Consider the following 20,393-nt stretch of genomic DNA (forward strand, 5'->3'; position numbering starts at 1 on the left):
AATGATTTTATGTGCTTTTTTAACGATAACATTGTTACTCTTAGAAACAAAATCGATGACCTCTTGCCTTTGGCCAGTATAGTGTTATCAACAGCTCCCGGAAACGTAAGTTCTAATATTACACTAGATAGTAAACTAGAATGCTTTTCAGCTATAAACCTTGAACAATTAAATTAAATGATTCTCTCTTCTAAACCATCAACGTGTATGTTAGACCTAATTCCAACTAAGATGTTGAAGGAAGTTTTTCCATTAATTAGCACTTGTTTATTAAATATTATGAATATGTCTTTATTATCAGGCTATGTTCCACAATCATTCAAAGTAGCAGTGGTAAAACCGCTTCTTAAAAAGCACAACCTCGATCCAGAGGTTTTAGCCAACTATAGACCTATTTCTAATCTTCCGTTCCTCTCAAAGATTCTTGAGACAGCAGTCGCAAAACAGCTGTGTGATTATTTAAAAAACAATGATTTATTTGAAGATTTTCAGTCTGGCTTTAGAACACATCATAGCACAGAGACAGCTCTGGTTAAAGTCACATTCTAATAGACTCTGACAAGGAACTTGTCTCTATTCTTGTCTTGCTCGATCTCAGTGCTGCATTTGATACTATCGACCATGATATCTTATTGCAAAGACTAGAGCACTTAGTTGGCATACAGGGAACTGCTTTAGGCTGGTTTAGGTCCTATCTATCTGAACGCTCTCAGTTTGTACGTGTCAACGATGAATCTTCCATGCAAACCAAAGTTAGCCATGGAGTGCCACAGGGCTCAGTGCTCGGACCTATTTTGTTCACATTATACTGTATATGCTTCCGTTAGGCAATATTACAAGGAATCACTCTGTACATTTTCATTGTTATGCGGATGATACTCAACTATATTTATCAATCAAGCCTGATGAAACTAATCATCTAAATAAAATTCAAGACTGCCTCAAGGACTTACAAACGTGGATGACTTTAAACTTTTTGATGTTAAACACGGCCAAAACTGAAGTTATTGTACTCGGCCCAAAGAATGAAACAAACTATCTAAAGATATACTAACTATGGATGGCAGTCATTTGGCCTCCAGTGAGACTGTAAGGAATCTTGGTGTTATATTTGATCAGGATTTATCCTTTAACGCCCACATCAAATCAATCTCAAGGACCGCCTTCTTTCATCTTCGTAACATTGCAAATCTGACATATCTTGCCTTAAACGATGCAGAGAAACTAGTCCATGCATTTGTTACTTCAAGGCTGGATTATTGTAGCTCTTTATTATCCGGGTGTACCAAGAAGTCAGTTAAGTTGCTTCAGCTGATTCAAAATGCTGCAGCTCGTGTACTAACTAGAGTTTGGAAAAGGGACCACATTACTCCTGTTCTGACTGCCTTACACTGGCTCCCTATAGAACACAGGATAGCATTTTAAATTATTATTCTCGCCAACAAAGCCCTTAATGGGCAGGCGACATCTTACCTTAAAGAACTCATTATACCCTACTTTCCTCTCTCTAGGTCGTCCTCAGACGAGCCCTCCATCGTTGCTTCCAGTCATCCTGGTTCTCCATACATCTGGCCAGTTCATTGGTACTTTGTGCTCCTACGTCATTCTTGAGTATGTCCACGTATGTTTGTGCGGGACGTCCTCGTGACCGATGCCAGTGTGTTGGTTCCCACTAGGGCTGAACGATATATCGTGTCATAGCGATAACCGCGATATACGCATGCGCAATATTCACATCGCAGGGACGTGCGATTTTATTAATCTTTTATAATGTTTTTTTTTTCCTTTTTTTTTTTTAGGACGTGTGATATTAAGTAGGTACATTAACTCAAACACGTCATGTTACAATTATTTTGCTGCTTGCTACAAAAGGAAAACTTGCGCGGCTCTCATGTCAGGGGTACTTGAGTGAGTGACATGCAGGCTCTGCATGCACAGCAAACCATCACAATCATTCTCGATCAAATCACAGCAGGCCCCGCCCCGCTAGTTTGCAGGCCATCAAAACACCGGTAAAAAATGAGCGAGGCACAGGAGGACAATACCGGCAAGAATGAAGATTTACTTCCAAAAAGAAAAGTAACATCTGCCATCTGGAACTATTTTGGATACAAAAAGGTTCTTCTCTTCTTCATTCACAGATGTGCCCCCTTATTTGAGGGTAAGCAACACGCATTACCATGACATGTTAGATCATGACTTAAGGTATGATGAGTCAACCAGTTAAGATCCAGACGTCTGTGACTAAAATCCTTCATCTGGTTAAATATAGTTACAAAAACTGCAATATATATCGCAGGGGGAAAAAATATCGCAATGTCAGTTTTTTTCAATATCGTGCAGCCCTAGTTCCCACAGCACCAATTTGCCGGCCGGCAGCTCTTGATGCCTTTGGCAATCCTACTAGGGCATTGCGTTCCAAGAATGCAGGGTTGTTGGTTGTTCCTAGAGTTTTTAAAAGTACAATGGGATACAGTGCCTTCTCTTATCAAGCTCCACATTTGTGGAATCAGCTTCCAGTTTGTGTTCGGGTGGCAGACACCCTATCCGTTTTTAAGAGTGCGCTTAAGATCTTCCTTTTTGATAAAGCTTATATTTAGGGCTGATTAGATTCAGCCCCTAGTTGTGCTGCTATAGGCTTAGATTGTCGGGGGACACCTTACTTCTTCCTTCTCTCTGTCTGTACCTGTGTACTCTCATGTTCCAAATAACCCAGCTTCCCAACATTTCTTTTTGGTGTCTATATCCGCCGGGATCCAGAGTCGTGGCTGTGCCTGTTGCTGAGGTCCTGGATCCTGAGTCCTGGATGGATATCCTCGTGGATTCATCTTATTATTATAGACACATGCATTTCCAAACATTTGGTCTACCTATGTTGTAAATGTATTATCTTTTCAATTTACACACAGCATCTATTGCACTTCTGTCCGTCCTCAGAGAGGGATCCCTCCTCTGTTGCTCTCCCTGAGGTTTCTCCCATTTTCCCCTTTAAACTGTGGGTTTTCTCCGGAGGTTTTTCCTTGTACGATGTGAGGGTCTTAGGACAGAGGGTTCAGTATTGTCATACTGATATTCTGTACAAACTGTGAAGTCCACTGAGACAAATGTAACATTTGTGATGTTGGGCTATATAAATAAACATTGATTGATTTACTGAGAATGGGTCTGCAGAGAGAATTTCGCCTCGATTCCAACAGTCTGTTATCAGCCTGCAGCCAGGGAGGATAAATCAGCAGAGCTGCCTGCACTGTGTGTGTGTGTGTGTGTGTGTGTGTGTGTGTGTGTGTGTGTGTGTGTGTGTGTGTGTGTGTGTGTGTGTGTGTGTGTGTGTGTGTGTGTGTGTGTGTGTGTGTGTGTGTGTGTGTGTGTGTGTGTGTGTGTGTGTGTGTGTGTGTGTGTGTGTGTGTGTGGGTGTGTGTGTGGGTGTGTGGAAGTCCGTGGATTGGTTAATTTGGACCAATCAGCCTGGTCATAGCTCTGGGCGTGGCTGCTGGGTATTCAGACGTCACAATGTCCAGGAAGAACATGAGGAATCTCCAACGAGGCGTTTTGGGGAGGTCTTTTCTGTATTGGAGTTTTACTCGCTGCAGGGTGTACTTTGAGGGTTTTTGACTCTGCAGACCGTTTACATGCATAAAAACCTTCATAACACACAAGGGGACGGGTAATAACCGGAAAAGCATGACATGTCTCCTTTAAACTGTGGGGGTTTCTCTGGAAGTTTTTCCTTGTACGATGTGAGGGTCTAAGGACAGAGGTTGTCGTCGTATTGTCATACTGATATTCTGTACAAACTGTGAAGTCCACTGAGACAAATGTAACATGTGTGATATTGGGCTATATAAATAAACATTGATTGATTGATTGATTGATTAAAATACACATGAATTGCATTACATTATTTCCACTGCATTCCATAAATCAGGTTTCTGATGAGGTATCAAAACGGAAAATGCCTTGTTACTGTAACTGCTACAAACTGCTCTTTGTGTTTAACAAATGCTGCTTGAACTGCTTTGATAAAGAGATAAAGGTCCTTCTTTTAATTAAGTATCTCAGTCATTTTCATTCAAATACAAAACTAAAGGCACACTGTGTCTGCAGACAGTAGAGGGCGATGAAGATGGGTATAAATTGAGCAGAGGCATCTAAAGGGAATTCACATGAGCTGTGTTACTGTACTGCAGAGGGGATGAGGCTGTCACAGGATTAGTTAAAGTCAAAATGCAGACAAGCTTTACAATGTGCCCCTATTTTAAGATCAAAACATCATGTTGACACAGCCACGGTGAATGAATACACACCATTAAAAACAAGTTAACATTTATTTCAAGGGACCACGTAAAGTCAAAACATTCACATATTATTTCCATGACCTAAGAAAGTTAAATCAATGAATGTGAACATGAGCTAGTCCCTCTCAAAGCCAGACACCTGAAAAGCTTTCAACTTGTGATGTCATCAAGTATAGTCTGATCAGCTCTAAAGAATGAAGGAGAGATCTTTTTTTAATATAGTAATTTACTTATGAGCAGTTCCAAACTTTGTACAATGGTAAATGTTGATTGAATGATTGCATTTATAAGGTGCTTCTCCAGTTTTTATTATCCCTCAAAGACCTTGAGGAAACTAACATTCAGAGATGCTCAGAGTTGGTCATAGGAGGAAGTATCTAGCCCAAGGAAAGATCAACATGTTGACTGTATAGGCTGGGATCAAACCCCAAACCTTCAGACGACCCCACCACCTTTAACAGTCGCCTAAACTTGACGATAGCACACATTTAGGTTTTTCGAACTCTCGTTTTTTAGATTTAGGAGAGAGTTCACCATATTGTTTTCGGAGTGTCTTAGACTATAGGAATAACATGAATATAAATGGCTCCGCTTTAGGACCTCCACTCGGGGTCTTCCAGGATATCCACTGCTGGTGTTCCTGTATTGTCCAGCAGGGAGCTCCACTTTGGGGCTTCAATGGCTTCCAGGAGAGCAGCCAGCTCAACTTCCAACTTCTCCACTGTGTCCTCCACTTTCTGCAGCAGGAACAAGACATATTTGTGTGGTTGATATAATGAATAATGCATTCATTACTTATATTATAAATAGTAGAATTATCACACATGATGAGTAAGGCAATCATGTAATCATATGATTTATATAGATGCCCAATACCTGGCTGCTAAATTCTCAGAACTGTTACAGGATGTGTGTTTTTTAAAATGTGTAACTTTTTTTAAATTATTATTTTTTGTAATCTTTAATACTTTTTTATGCATGCTTAGGTTACATTTAGCTGTGTTTAGCTCTTTCCTGCTGTAACAATGTAAATGTCCCCTCTGTGGGACTAATACAGGTATTCTGATTCTGATTCTGAAAACATCTGGTTTAGCTAATTTATCTAAGTTAGCATGGGGGTTGTCCGATGAATGTGGGCTGATCAGCGTTTTTGGAAAAGTAGAGAAATATTTGGGTTTTAATGGGCAGTGAGCCACAGCTTTGTCCACATCTTAACCATTAAAGGAAATACTGAGGATTTTCTGGCAGTCGGAGAGAAAGCAAAAAATATGATAAAGCTGAAAATATTGGCACTAAAAATAAACATAGAGAATCCTGATTTAAACGACCACTGAGCGCTGAAGTTTGGTTTGGAAACAGCACCTTCTCCACTACATCCAGGCGAGTGTGTAGGCTGTTGTGTTCTTGACAGGCACTTGAACGCACCACTCGAGGCAGCAGATCAGCTTCAGGTCCTGCAAACAGAAAATAAACATATCAGAGGGAATCTTAAGAATACCTTGTTTGAATAACTTTATTTAAACAAGTATTAGAAACAAGATCTTTAAAATAATGAGGGACAATTAGAAATGCTTAGGTCTAACATTCAATCAAGTAACTTTTTGCACTTAATATAAGGAGATTGTTCCGCCTTGAGTCTTTCTCATGATGCTCTTGGTGTGACTTCACTTCAACATGGTGGTTAGGGCCACATGCATTGTTCCAACCCCCCCCCCACAGTATAATTTCCAGTTATCTGTTTCTCTTTGAAGCCAACATATTTGTTTGAAGCCAGTCTCTGGCAGGATGTGCTTCCTTTGCACCTTCTGTGGCTGCAGGCCATCTCCCATTGATAGCAACCAGACTTTATACATGAGTTAGCATTCACTCACTGGAGTCTGGCACTAGTGCTGTTATTTGAATGAAACATGTGTATGCGTCAGCTTGTGCACGAGAGTGTTATCGAACATTAATCCAATCCAACTTTATTTCTATAGCACATCATTAATGGTTTAAATATCCTAATTCCGGGAATTGAAAATAAAAATGGTTTAAAGGCCAAAGATACATTTTCTTGTCGTTTTTAATGTTTCTTTTATTATCTTTATTTTACTGTTTTTAAATGCCATTTTATAATGTGTTTCAACTGCACTATTTTTTAATGTTCTTAATGTATTTAATTGTTGTGAAGCACTTTAAATTGCCTTGTGTTGAAAGGTACTATATAAATAAACTTACCTTGCCTTACTATATATAAGAACCTTTTTTAAATAACAAGCAGATAGGACATACAACAAATGTATAACACAGGACAATAAAACCATACTTAAAGCCACAGACTGAAAACTCTCATACGTGACGTAAAAACTATATAAAACCCCAATTTAAAAGCACAGACTGACATGTCCTATACAGACCCGGCGCCAGAACAAATCTACAGAGAGGGCATATCATTTTCATGGGAGGGCACACAAAACCGTCATGTGCCGCGGACAGTGTCGACGCCAGAGATTTTCTTTTGGGTGTGCTGTGGGGTAGCTTGACATTTCATAGAGGGTTCTCAAACATGTAGGCATGGGTTATTATTTGAGTAGGTGTGTTTGAGCTTCTGGTACCGGGCGGACCCATTGGCAGACTACATCATGCTTCGCCCTTAACCCAATAGCGATAGCCTTAGAGAGCGAAGCCTATACGAAATAGAACTGAAGTTACCTGTAACTCCAGCTTCTAAGTTCTGGGCCCCACTGGCCCCATGAATAGCTGAAGAAAAGCTGTTTGTATGGGAGCAGATTGTCGGGCCTCCTTCCTATTCCAGCGATAGCCTTAGAGGGCTACGCCTATACTCATAGAAGCTGGAATTACAGTAGGTAACTTTAGTTCTCATTCAGAACACTCCGTTTGATGTCTCACTATGAGATGCGCCTCAACGCGTATGCAAACAGAAGCATCAATCTCATTACGCCAATCCTGATTGGCTGGTGATCTTGACGTCTACGTCAGGGAATCCAACCACCCTTTAAGTAGCTTGAGCTACGTCGCAGCGTCATTCAAACACCTCTTCTCGCTTCGGATCACATCTCAAAATATCAGTAGCCGGGCTAGCTTAACTGTCCACAGACTGAACCACAAGCTAACTTTCGGTCGACGGGTGCTTGCCGGCTACTCTTGCTTTGCAAGAAGCTTGAATTGAATATTAACACACCAGTTAGTATTGAAATCTGCCACGCCGTTTTTTCTTTCGGAATAACGATAAGGTTTTGATTTTTTCTTTCAAACGGTAACATACCTGTTACTAGTTTGTCCCTCCACGCCGACACCCCGGCTAACGAGGATGGACCCTTCTCTCCCTCACACCGGAGGAGACGGATGCTCGGAGACTCGGCTCTGCGGCTGCGGGTTTAAGATATTGAGCACGGACTCACACCAGGTCTGCTCGTCCTGCCTTGGGCTGGAACACGCCCAGGAGGCTATCAATGCCCCCGGTTCGTGCGGACATTGTGCCCGCTTCACCACCAAGAGCCTCCACCGACGGCTAGCGCACCAAGCTAGCCTGTCGGGACAGGACCTCTTCATGTCTGTTGATTCGCCGGCTGGCATCGAGACATGGTGACGACCGCAGCGGAGGTTGAGCCCCACGCTGTGTCAGTGCCCCGTGCCGTGTCAGGCTGGGGCCCGGCGGCGGCGAGAGCCGCGAGAGCGGAGCCCCGCGCTGTGTCAAGCTGGGACTCCCGACTGGACCTCACCGTGGTTCCACCCGCGGGGGCTGTCCTAGAGCTGGATTATATGGAGGAGGATGAAGAGGATGCCTCTGAGTTCCTCTTATCCGACTCAGATGAGCACGAAGATAACATCTTCATTTCATCTGCCCAGGCTGCCAAGCCGGAGGCAATGCCCGCTCACCCGGGCGAAAGCACACCAGCTTCGCCCTGCCTCAGTATGGACTTGCAGGCCATGTGCCAACGCGCTGCGTCCAGCCTGGACATCCCCTGGCCTGAAGTGGCCAAGGAGACCTCCAGATCTCACTATGAGGGGAAGAACTTGCCCCAAGCAGCGAGGATGAAGAGGCAGCTTCTCCCAGTCTTTCCAGAGATGCTGGATGAGGTGTCGGTCTCGTGGAGAGACCGCCCTTTCAGCAACAAGGCCCCAATCCAGGGTGCCTCCTCTTTGGACTTTGAGGACATGGAGAAGCTCGGCCTGCTCCGCATGCCGCCCATGGAGCCGCTGGTGGCAGCCCACCTACAACCGCGGCTGGCTTCGGCACCGAGCAGGAACCCCACGCTGCCGGCAAAGGCAGACCGTTTCCAGTCAGCAATGACCTAACGAGCCTATAAAGCCGCAGCTTTGCCCGCCAGGGTGCTCAATGTCTCCTCGCTGCTGACCACCTACCAGGCGGAGCTCTGCGAGGACATGATGAACAACCCTGAGCCTGCCGTGTGCAGCGCTGTGCAGTCCAAGCCACGGGCAAAACGCTGGGGATAATGGTGGTACAGGAGAGAGCCAGGTGGCTTAACCTGACGAACCTTCCAGGCCGGGAAAAAGAGGACGTCTTGGACATGCCTATTGTTCCCGAGGGCATATTTGGCACCGCTCTGGCTTCAATGCAATAGTGCTGTGAATCCAAAAAGAAGGAGGATGAGGCTCTCTGGCTTTGTCTTCCCCGAAGGGTCCAGCCGCCGCCTTCAACGGCCCCGCGGCAGTCCCTCGCTCAGTCTGCCTCACATCCTGCCCGTTTAAAGATCCCGAAACAGCAGAGGCCACAGCCCGCCCCGGGTCTCCAGCCCAGACTCGAGGCGAGGACGAGCTAGCCAAGAAAGTCTCCGGTTCCGGCAGCAGCCGCTCAGGCACAGCCGGCCCAGATTGTCAGCCATCAGGCGAGGAAGAAGAAAAGAGCGGCCTTGACAGCCTCCTCTCCTCTCCTCGATAAAAGAGCTGGAAGTTCCCTGTTCTCCAGCTCCAGAACACGTTCCAGTGTTAAATGCTCATGTGTTTCCGGGGTGCAACCATGCCCCCGTCTTCCCGCCGCCTCGAGGGATGTCAGAACGTCATCCTCGAGTTCGCGCCATGAGGGAAATGGACTTAACATCAAAGACAGCAAGCTCCGCTGCTCGTTTAAGTCACACAAACACATGTCATCACTCTTGTTTCTCAATAAATCATTTTCCACTGTCGTTTCCAGGCTTAAAGCCAAGGGCGCAGTCGATAAAAATGAAAAGAAAAACAATAAAAACAATAAACAGTCTGATGTCTTTCCCCCTTCTGAGAGCGGCTGCTGCCTCTCTCAGAAGGCGGACGATGGACGGGGCTGTGAAGGCACCACCGCCACGCGCATGCGCAGTTTCGACCGAGGTTGCCAACCTGGGGTACCACCGTGTTCAGACTCTAGAGGGGCTCATAACACAACAAATAAAGACACAGAGAGCAGACGTTTTTGAGAAGCGAAAAGTGGAGGATGCTCACAGATTCTGCTTGGATTTTCAAGACAATAGCACGGGGTTACAGACTCCAATTCGTTGTCACCCCCCCTCACTTTTCGGGCATTCTGCATTCGCAAGCCCGGGGAGAGTCGGCCCATATTCTGGAGATTCTCTCGCTACTAGAAAAGAAGGCTATATCTATAATACCCTCCGAACAGAGTCAGAGCGGCTTTTATTCCAAGTATTTCCTCGTTCCCAAACGGGGAGGGAACGGAATTCGGCCTATACTAGATTTGAGGGGTCTGAACAAATATCTCAAAAGATACAAATTCAGGATGCTCACTCACACATCTCTGTTGCGTCTCGTGCGCCAAAACGATTGGTTCACATCAGTTGACCTGAAAGACGCTTATTTCCACATCCCAGTATATTATCCACACAGGAAATATCTGAGGTTCGCCTTTCAGGGTGTCTGTTACGAGTACAGAGTACTTCTCTTCGGTCTGTCTCTCAGCCCACGGGTGTTTTTACGATGTACGGAAGCCGCGGTAGCCCCGTTAAGACAACAGGGTATTCGCCTGGCAACTTATCTGGACGATTGGCTCCTTCTCGCACAGTCGGAGCAAGAGGCTATTAGGCAGACGAATGTCCTCGTAAAACACCTGCTCGATCTGGGTTTCGTAATAAACACAGTAAAGAGCACGTTGTCCCCAGCCCAGACTGTACTCTTCCTGGGCTTACGCCTGAATTAGGAAATATGCTCTCTTCAGATCATGTCTGCGGTTACTGGGGCTCATGGCGTCAGCCATCCTGGGGGTACGACTGGGACGCTTACACATGAGGGAGTTTCAGTGCTAGGTAGCTGCCCTCAGACTGGACCCCGCGCGTCATGGCGCGCGGAGAGTGATGGTCACTATGAAATGCGTAATGGCACTGCGCCACTGGCTGCACCCAACTTTTCTAGTACGGGGCGTGCCTATGGGTGCTGTCCTATCGCGGAAGGTGGTCACCACAGACGCATGTCTGACGGGCTGGGGGGGTATATACGAAGGTCGACCTGTGAGGGGTCTCTGGAGCAGAGACCTCCAACGGTCACACATAAATTATCTGGAGCTTTTAGCGGTGTTCCTCACCCTGAAACGATTTCTGCCTTTTCTCAGAGGACATCATGTCCTCGTGAGGACAGACAACATGACCACAATATCGTATATAAACCGCCAAGGGGGGTTGCGTTCTCTCCAGTTACACATGCTGGCATGCAAACTGATTTTATGGAGCTGCGGACGTCTCCTCTCTCTGAGAGCGACGCACGAACCAGGAATGATGAACCTCGGGGCAGATCTGCTGTCCAGAGGTGCACCACTATATGCAGACTGGACTCTACATCCAATAATTGTGAGTCAGCTGTGGGTGCGTTACGGCTGGGCCGCGGTGGATCTGTTCGCATCAAAAGAAAACGCTCAATGTCAGCTGTTCTTTTCAATGCGCGATTTAAACGCACCGTTAGGCGTGGACGCGCTCGCGCACGTTTGGCCTCCGGTCCTCCTGTACGCGTTCCCACCCCTGGCTCTGATACCCCCAACTCCGGCCAGAGTGAGAGAACAACGCCACACAATGATCCTAATAGCTCTACACTGGCCTGCAATGTACTGGCCGGCGGAGATATATCAGCTGCTGTGCGGGCAGCCGTGGCAGCTCCCGCTACGCAGGGACATACTGTCTCAGGCGGGGGCGACGATTTTTCACCCACACACAGAGCGCTTGGCACTATGGGCCTGGCCCGTGAGTGGTATAACCTGAATACAGTGGGGCTCTCTCAGAAGGTGATAAACACGATTCAGAGTGCAAGAGCTTCCTCCACCAGGTCCCTCTATGACTGTAAGTGAAGGGTGTTTAAGGAGTGGTGCCTTCAAAAGGAACACATCTCTTTTCAGTGTCCTGTCGGGGTGATTTTATCATTTCTACAGGACCTGATTGATAAACACAGAGCTTTCTCCACGATCGAAGTCTACCCGGCTGCTATTGCTGCATGCCATTTGGGCTTTGAGGGAAAGACGGCTGGCCAACATCCCTTGGTCTTCCGTTTTATGAAAGGGGCTCGCAGGCTCCTCCCTGTTTCCAGGTCACTGGTGCCCTTATGGGACTTGGCAGTGGTTTTAGATGGGCTCACTCGACCTCCATTTGAACCCCTGGAAGAAGCTGAAATGAAACACCTGTCACTGAAGATAGTGTTGTTACTGGCTCTGGCATCTGCCAAGCGAGTCAGTGACATTCATGTGCTCTCTGTACATCCTTCATGCACTGAGTTTGCCCCGGGGCAAACGAGAGTGTTGCTGAAGCCCAACCCTGCCTTTGTACCTAAGGTGGTTGGCTCGTGTACCCCCATTGACATTGAGGCATTTCCTCCGCCGCTGTGTTTCTCTGAGGAACAGCGGCCGAATTTGCTGTGCCCAGTCCGTGCTTTACGCACCTATATGGACAGGTCAAAAGAGTTTCGATGCAATTACCAACTCTTTGTATCCTGGGCTAACCCTCATAAGGGCAAGCCTGTTACCAGGCAACGGCTCTCGTGCTGGATTGTGGAAGCGATTGCTCTGGCTTATACGAGTCAGGGTTTGCAGGCACCAACGGGCCTGCGTGCTTATTCTACTCGTGGACTGGCTACATCCTGGGCTTTGTTCAAGGGTGTTTCCATCCAAGACATTTGTGCAGCAGCGAGCTGGTCCTCACCGCTCACTTTTGTCCGCTTTTACAGGCTAGATGTCTCTGCTCCAAGTGTGGCCCGCGCAGTGCTGGGCCCTGTGTTGAGACAGGGTTCTACCTGTTAAGTTCTGGTTGTTTTGGTGATTTTCGAGATAAGCATGTCTAGCAATACGGGAGTTTCAATATCCCATAGTGAGACATCGAACGGAGTGTTACGAATGAGAACTATAGGTTACTTACGTAACCCCAGTTCTCAGAGTAACATGAAGTGAGATGTCTCACCAGACGGCCCTTCTTGCAAAGGCGAAGCGAGAAGAGGTGCTTACTTTGAATGACGCTACGACGTAGAGCAAGCTACTTAAAGGGTGGGTGGATTCCCTGACGTAGACGTCAAGATCACCTGCCAATCAGGATTGGCGGAATGAGATTGATGCTTCTGTTTGCATACGCGTTGAGGTGCATCCCATAGTGAGACATCTCACTTCATGTTACTCTGAGAACTGGGGTTACGTAAGTAACCTATAGTTTTTTTTGTATAAACCAAAAGGCAAATAGCTGGTCACTTCCAATGAGCCACCTTGGGCTCTTTTCGAACTCAACTGTACAACCCTAAACTGGTTTTATTAAATGGAAAAATATCTTTGTTTTACATTCTCAGTTTTCCGGGTTAAATAAATGATTTTCCGACACCTTCATATCACTCATATTGTCCTCTGCTTCATTTTCCTCATTGGAAAACCACAGATCTTCACATGTGCACACTTGGAAATAAACATCAAAGTACAAAAACACAGAATCTGCAGTCAAATAAACTCCGACTGTGAGTTCACCAGATTAACATCTAGACTTGACTAAAGAACATTAAGACTTTTGCTTTTGCAAGTGCACATTTAAATACATTTTAATACATTTAATTTGGTTTAAATATAAACAAAGGTGAAGTCAAATATTCCTGGGCAGGGAATAATTTATTTATTTATTTTTATTATTAATTTGAATACCCATTTTTTCGAATAAAATCTATTAGTAATATAATAATAAATCTGTATGCTTTAATGAATTTATATTGTAAACATCACGCAATGAAGAATGCTTTTTCAAACATGGTATTAACATTTTAATGTAGATTTATTATTATATTACTAATAGATTTTATTAGAAAAAATGGGTATTCAAATTCAAATGAATAATTAAAAAAAATAGATGAATAGTTAAATCTAGATGTAAATCTGGTGAATTCACAGTCTGAGTTTATTTGACTGCAGACTTTGTGTTTTTGTTCTTTGATGTTTATTTCCAAGTGTGCACATGTGAAGCTCTGTCGGCCAGAACTTATTGTGGCCCTCTCAGCTTATTCTGCACATTGTCTCCCACAAAGCCATTCCTTAGCATCAAACTGCATAGATTTCACACTTACTCAAACATGAAAACATTTTAAAAGCTTTACTACACTGATGGAAGCTGAGCCAATTTCATCACAGGCAGGGAAACAAGATGGATGGAGGGTACAGTAAGTACATTTTCTCACAGATGTTTGCCCTGGTGTGTCTGTCAGGATCCGGGAATATTAGGACTCAAATGCAGTTTTAAAAAAAGACAAAAAAGGTAAAATAACAAAAGGCGAGCTTTATTTACCAAAAAAGCTGTAGACGATAGCAAACAAGAAATAACTTAACATTGAGAAATCCGTAGCATGAAAGAACCTATTGTAACATCCATAAATCCGTAGCCTGAGCATCCAAACAAAACCGACAGTCAAACATGGAGGGTGACAGGAAAGGTAAAGAAAAACAATGAACCGACAGGGGAACACAGGAAGAGACAAGACTAAATACAGGGAGGGGTAATCAAGGAAGAAGAAACAGCTGTGCAAAGGAGGTAGAAACACAAGGGCAACAGGTGAACACAATCAGGGAAACCAGGGAAACTAACGACAGGGAGGACATTACAGCAAAATAAACCCAAACCTAGACATACAAAACTCAAACCGTGACATAACATAAAGATCGTGACAGTGTCCTCCATTACAAAGCTTTGGTTTGGCAGATGCATTATCAGCAGTGTGACTTAGAGACTCATGGCGCATTTCCACTGCAGGGCCTCGCACGGCTTAGTACGGTATACAGGACTGTCTCAGAAAATTAGAATATTGTGATAAAGTTCTTTATTTTCTGTAATGCAATTAAAAAAACAAAAATGTCATACATTCTGGATTCATTACAAATCAACTGAAATATTGCAAGCCTTTTATTATTTTAATATTGCTGATTATGGCATACAGCTTAAGAAAACTCAAAAATCCTATCTCAAAAAATTAGAATAGTTCCTCAGACCAAGTAAAAAAAAAAGATTTATAACAGCAAAACACAATCAAACATTTGAAAATGTCCATTAATGCACTCAGTACTTGGTTGGGAATCCTTTTGCACGGATTACTGCATCAATGCGGCGTGGCATGGAGGCAATCAGCCTGTGGCATTGCTGAGGTGTTATGGATGCCCAGGATGCTTCAATAGCGGCCTTTAGCTCATTAGCATTGTTGGGTCTGGTGTCTTTCAGCTTCTTCTTCACAATACCCCACATATTCTCTATGGGGTTCAGGTCAGGGGAATTTGCAGGCCAATCGAGGACAGTAATGCCATGGTCAGTACACCAGTTACTGGTGGTTTTGGCACTGTGGGCAGGTGCCAGATCATGCTGGAAAATGAATTCCTCATCTCCATAGAGCTTTTCAGCAGACGGAAGCATGTAGTGCTCTAAAATCTCTTGGTACACAGCTGCATTTACTCTGGGCTTGATGAAACACAGTGGACCAACACCAGCAGCTGACATGGCTCCCCAAACCATCGCTGACTGTGGGAACTTCACACTGGATTTCAAGCAACTTGGATTTTGCTCCTCTCCAGCCTTTCTCCAGACTCTGGCGCCTTGACTTCCAAATGAAATACAAAACTTGCTTTCGTCTGAAAAGAGGACTTTGGACCACTGTGCAACTGTCCAGTGCTTCTTTTCCTTAGCCCAAGTCAGACGCCTCTTCCGTTGTCTTGAGTTCAGAAGTGGCTTGACCATGGGAATACGGCTATTGTAGCCCATTTCCCGGACACGTCTGTGAACAGTGACTTTTGATACCTGGACTCCAGCTTCAGTCCACTGTCTTTGAAGCTCCCCCAAATTCTGGAAGCGACTCTTCTTCACAATGCTGTTAAGGCTGCGGTCATCTCTCTTGGTTGTGCAGCGTTTCCTGCCACATTTCCCCCTTCCAACAGACTTTTTGTGGATGTGCTTTGAAACTGCACTCTGTGAACAGCTTGCTCTTTGAGAAATTTCTTTTTGTGTCTTACCCTCCTGATGGAGGGTGTCAATGACGGTCCTCTGGACAGCAGTCAGATCAGCAGTCTTCCCCATACTTGTGATTTAGTTTACTGAACCAAGCTGAGTGTTTTTCAAGGCTCAGGAAACCCTTGCAGGTGTTTCGAGTTAATTAGACGATTCAAGTGATTCGTTGAACACCCTACTAGTATACTTTTTCATGATATTCTAATATTTAGAGATAGGATATTTGAGTTTTCTTAAGCTGTATGCCATAATCAGCAATATTAAAATAATAAAAGGCTTGCAATATTTCAGTTGATTTGTAATGAATCTAGAATGTATGACATTTTTGTTTTTTTAATTGCATTACAGAAAATAAAGAACTTTATCACAATATTCTAATTTTCTGAGACAGTCCTGTAGTTAGGCCTTGGTAGGCCAGGCTCACTTTCTGCTCCGTTTCCATTACAGTTTAGGAACTGGGGTAGTAACTATAGTAACGCAGTAGGCGCCTAGGCGGAGCCGTGACGTCATCTTCAATGCAAAACACAAAACCAACATCAGCCGTTAGCTGTTAGCCCTCAGAGCTCACAGCTACTCATATCTGTTCAGGAACTAGACAAAAGTTGAACAAGTACAAACCACAGACTGTCTGTGTCATGGCGAATACAGTCGCTGGTTTATTTATGTCTGTATAGGCCGTTGTTGTGAGTGTGGACGGTCGGAGCATATACTGCGTTAGCTTAGCCTCCATTCTGAAAACACGCATTTTAAAAGGTTTTTTACCTGCCGTCTGTCTGCAGACTTGTCAAAGCATTAATTCATGGTTTTTACTAACCGGTATCTGTATGTTGTTACTTCGGCATCATTTTGAAACGTGTATTACAATTATGTCACGGTAAAATATGTTCATTTTGTTGTAGTTGCCAGCGATTCTCTCACTAGTTTAGCGTACTAAAGAACCTCAATTTTGGAGAGCCAGAAAAACTGTGAAAAAGTACCCGCTAGCCGGAACTACGCCTAGTAGAAACGCAAAAAAAACGGTTTAATACAAAGCATGTGGAGTTAGAAGTCATTAAAGTGTTGGTTTCCTGTTGTTGGATTTCAAAACGACCACATTTTTCAGCTGTAGCGGAATGTGCTGCTAGATAACACATCAGCACAATGTGCCTCAGTTTGAGTGTCAGTGTGTGTTGATGTGGAAAGCTGCAACAGAGAGTATACATGTTGATGTTCCTGATGAATGCTGTTTTGAGAAGGAAAAAGTGTCTGTGCTGGATGCAAGAAGCAGATGTGAGGTTTTATTATAAATCTGAGTTTCCAAACTTCCAAAAATGTTTGTGTTGGCTTTTGCCTTTTGTCCAGCTTATATGAACCATTCCCCCCTGTCAGAAGTATTCCAGGAGGTTGTGGAATCACACACGAAACCCTTCACACTATTAGGAATTACAGCACCGGAAAAGCAAACAGATATGATGAACCCACTGACAAACTCCACCCAGGGATAGAGGAGAATGACCGTGTGTGTGTGTGTGTGTGTGTGTGTGTGTGTGTGTGTGTGTGTGTGTGTGCGTGTGCGTGTGTGCGTGAAATAGTGCATGTGCTCTCTCTGCAGGAAAGAGGGAGCTCAACCAAGTCCACAATTGTTTGTGTGACTCTGTGTATGTGAATGTGTGCATGTCTGTAGTTGCACCTATTGCAAATTTGCACTTTTGTTCAAACAACTAAATGAACCATAATCATTTTTTTCACAAAATATTTCAACAATTCATTTCAAACTTTTGTAAAATATAATCACAGCAGCAAGACACCATCTAAACCCATCAGGTTACACAATGAAAATAGTTTCCCCAGGGTTCTGGAAGCTCGGGCGTAAGTCTGGCGAGAGCATCTTTTTCAAATGTAGATTTAAGAAATGTATTCTTCTAAAGTAATAACTCAGGTTGGTTAACAGTATCAAGTTTGGTTGAGAGACACACTGACACAAATAGATGTTTTTCAATGGCTTTCAGTGCTTAAATGTCAACTGACATTTCCAGTGTTTAACATTTCAACCCAGATATCTCACCTGCTAAAGGGCTGCGACCTCATCTGTAGCCAACCACTTACAAACAACACAATGTTTCCAATGCGCACTTATTTCCTCAGAAATATGAGGCCATATCTAGGGTGCATTTCTCATTTTCTTTCCATTGCGGGTTAATTGTTTCCGACTTACATATCCAAGACTATATCTTTTTGCAGGGAGGTGGCCTAAAAAAGGCGTTAAACAACTACTGCTTCTATCTTTCTACATAACTATATTTAAATTACATTAAATGCTTGTGTCTGTGTGGTTGGAAGCAAATGTGTTTTTCAGTGTGTGTGTGTGTGTGTGTGTGTGTGTGTGTGTGTGTGTGTGTGTGTGTGTGTGTGTGTGTGTGTGTGTGTGTCGGCGCGGGAAGGTATTTTGAGTGGGGTTGCTGAGGTGCTGGACTCCAGTGAACACTATTACGGGCACTATAGAGCACGCACAAAAAAACTCCCCACACGCAAACACACAGTAAACCCGCGACTGTTACAATGAAGGCTCGATAATCAGCTCACGGCATATAGGCAGGGGTAAAGTGCTATTTTTTACGAGTGGGGAGCGGACCTCACCTCCTCTAGGGGGGTCCGGGGGGATGCTCCCCCGGGAAGATTTTTTTTAAATATTGAAGTTAAAAGCATCAATCTGGTGCCCTTTGAGAGCAACATTAAGAGATCGATGGATACATCTCTCAACACCCAGATGAAACACAACTGTAAGCAAATGTTCTTTTTCTTTATGGATATTTTACAAATCACTCCCCTTTCAAACTGTATTCTTGTTTTACTGCCATATAGTATTTCATAATTGTTTTTCCTTTATTCTCTTATTTTTTTTATAACTCTAATGATCATATGAAGGTGTGCCGCGGAAATAATATTTTGAATAATTTTTGACCAAACCGTTTGAGACCCACTGAGATAACTTAGACTAAAGTTAACTATCTAAATACTCAGAGAGTCCTTTAGCTCACCTGAGCCTCTCAGTCTGAGAGGAGAGCTCTCCTCCAGCTTCTTGTGGAACAAACAGCTCCGTATGTCCGTTAGTGCAGCTAGCTAACCAGATGCTAACAACACGGTCCCTGCTGCTGGCACCGGTCCCTCTCTCTCTCCCCCTCTCTCACACACACTAAATGCGCTACTTCCGCACACACACAGAGCCGCGAGCTTGAATGACACAAGCACACTTTTATTTCCATCCAACTCTCTGATTGGTCTGGTGTCTTGCCTCTGTTGCATTCACTGAACACGGGAAATTACAGGTCTGCCGTCCTTTCTAGTGTCTTGATGAGGTTCACGTAAAGCACGGTTAATGTATTATATTATTGAGGTAGAATTGTCCGGGGCTACAGAAAAAACATTCGGGGCAGGCCAAAATATCATTTTACCAACAATGTGGAATTGATTGGCTACATATTACACAGATTATGCACAGCGGGAGCAGCAATAACCGTCAAATAATAATTCAGACAGGGGAGCTCCGCACCCCCTGCCTGCCGCTAGGGGGTGCTGCAGCGCCCTCAGCACCCCCCTTCCCGCGCCCATGTGTGTGTGTGTGTGTGTGTGTGTGTGTGTGTGTGTGTGTGTGTGTGTGTGTGTGTGTGTGTGTGTGTGTGTGTGTGTGTGTGTGTGTGTGTGTTTGTGTGAGTGTTCACTTTGCCTCCTGCAGTTGGTCATTCCTGCAGTATGCAGTCAGAGTAATTCACACTTGAGGCTGTCCCTCGCAGATTTGGCTCTCGAGGATTGACTCACATTTCTGTGATTTTCCGTTGGACTTTAGTAATACTGGTAAACACTCTGGTTAGGAGCGGGCAGAAGAACACGAAGAGTGACTGTTTTCAAACTATGTCGACAGACTTTGAAATTAGAAACAGATGTGCTGAAAACACACACACACACACACACACACACACACACACACACACACACACACACACACACACACACACACACACACACACACACACACACACACACACACACACACACACACACGTCCGTATGGACATTAACTCCCATGGTGTCCAGTGTTTCTCTACACACAATAGATCAGATGTGTTGCAACAAAGAAATAATGTATGTACAAGGCATGACTGGCACCATAATACATTTTAACTGCACAACATAAGTCAACAATCAGCACACCTTCATCACAGCTGACCCACTCAGTTCCCAGCTGTCTGACCTTTGACCCCTCCCCCCTCTCTCCTTTCAACACCCAGCTACTTGTCTTACCTGCAGCAGCGTAGCCAATCAGAATGAAGATGAGGCCAACCGAGGAAGTGAAGAAGCCGGTCATGATGAATCCTGGCGAGCAGCTGAAGAGTTTAGCGTGTTTAAGAGATAAAACACAAAAGACAGAAGAATCTGCTCTGATTCAGACTGAAAGCCAAAATATTTCTCCTCCCCCTCTCTCCCCCTCTCCCTCTTTGCCCTGCACGCTCTCCTGTTCTCTTGTCCTTCCCACGTTGACTCGGGCGCCCAGTTTTCTAATGAAAACATGAATTGCAGAACAAAAAGCTCAGTATCTGGGAGGGGGCGGGGGGATGTTCTGGGGAGGGGTCTCAGAACGGAGTTCAACCACAGGCTGGCTTCAGAACTGGTGAACTGTGCTTGGTTCGTC

General features: G+C 44.5%; 3 protein-coding genes across 4 annotated transcripts in view; 2 read left to right on the plus strand and 1 right to left on the minus strand.

The window, feature by feature from the left end:
- Positions 1-20,393, plus strand: part of LOC307043992 (L-threonine ammonia-lyase) — a 51,208-nt gene that overhangs the window by 10,243 nt on the left and 20,572 nt on the right. The gene's annotated exons all lie outside the window — the stretch shown is intronic.
- On the minus strand, positions 4,307-20,191 carry LOC307043994 (placenta-specific protein 9-like). Its single transcript, XM_079688980.1, has 3 exons — positions 20,006-20,191; positions 5,658-5,749; positions 4,307-5,032 (listed from the first exon to the last, which is right to left on the minus strand). The coding sequence occupies exons 1-3, from the start codon at positions 20,067-20,069 to the stop codon at positions 4,889-4,891; spliced, it is 300 nt and encodes a 99-aa protein (XP_079545106.1). The 5' UTR covers positions 20,070-20,191; the 3' UTR covers positions 4,307-4,888.
- On the plus strand, positions 5,764-8,801 carry LOC307043993 (uncharacterized protein). Its single transcript, XM_079688979.1, has 2 exons — positions 5,764-6,988; positions 7,142-8,801. The coding sequence occupies exon 2, from the start codon at positions 7,878-7,880 to the stop codon at positions 8,592-8,594; it is 717 nt and encodes a 238-aa protein (XP_079545105.1). The 5' UTR covers positions 5,764-6,988; positions 7,142-7,877; the 3' UTR covers positions 8,595-8,801.

This window comes from Notothenia rossii (assembly GCF_949606895.1).
Source record: "Notothenia rossii genome assembly, chromosome: 6".
NCBI lineage: Eukaryota > Metazoa > Chordata > Actinopteri > Perciformes > Nototheniidae > Notothenia > Notothenia rossii.

Excerpts from the sequence above, each read along its gene's own strand:
- LOC307043993 (XM_079688979.1), top strand. The coding sequence starts at position 7,878 with ATGGTGACGACCGCAGCGGAGGTTGAGCCCCACGCTGTGTCAGTGCCC.
- LOC307043994 (XM_079688980.1), bottom strand. The coding sequence starts at position 20,069 with ATGACCGGCTTCTTCACTTCCTCGGTTGGCCTCATCTTCATTCTGATT. Across the intron at positions 5,750-20,005 it reads GATTGGCTACGCTGCTGCAG|GACCTGAAGCTGATCTGCTG; the intron begins GTAAGACAAGTA and ends TTCTGTTTGCAG. Across the intron at positions 5,033-5,657 it reads GCCTGGATGTAGTGGAGAAG|AAAGTGGAGGACACAGTGGA; the intron begins GTGCTGTTTCCA and ends TTCCTGCTGCAG.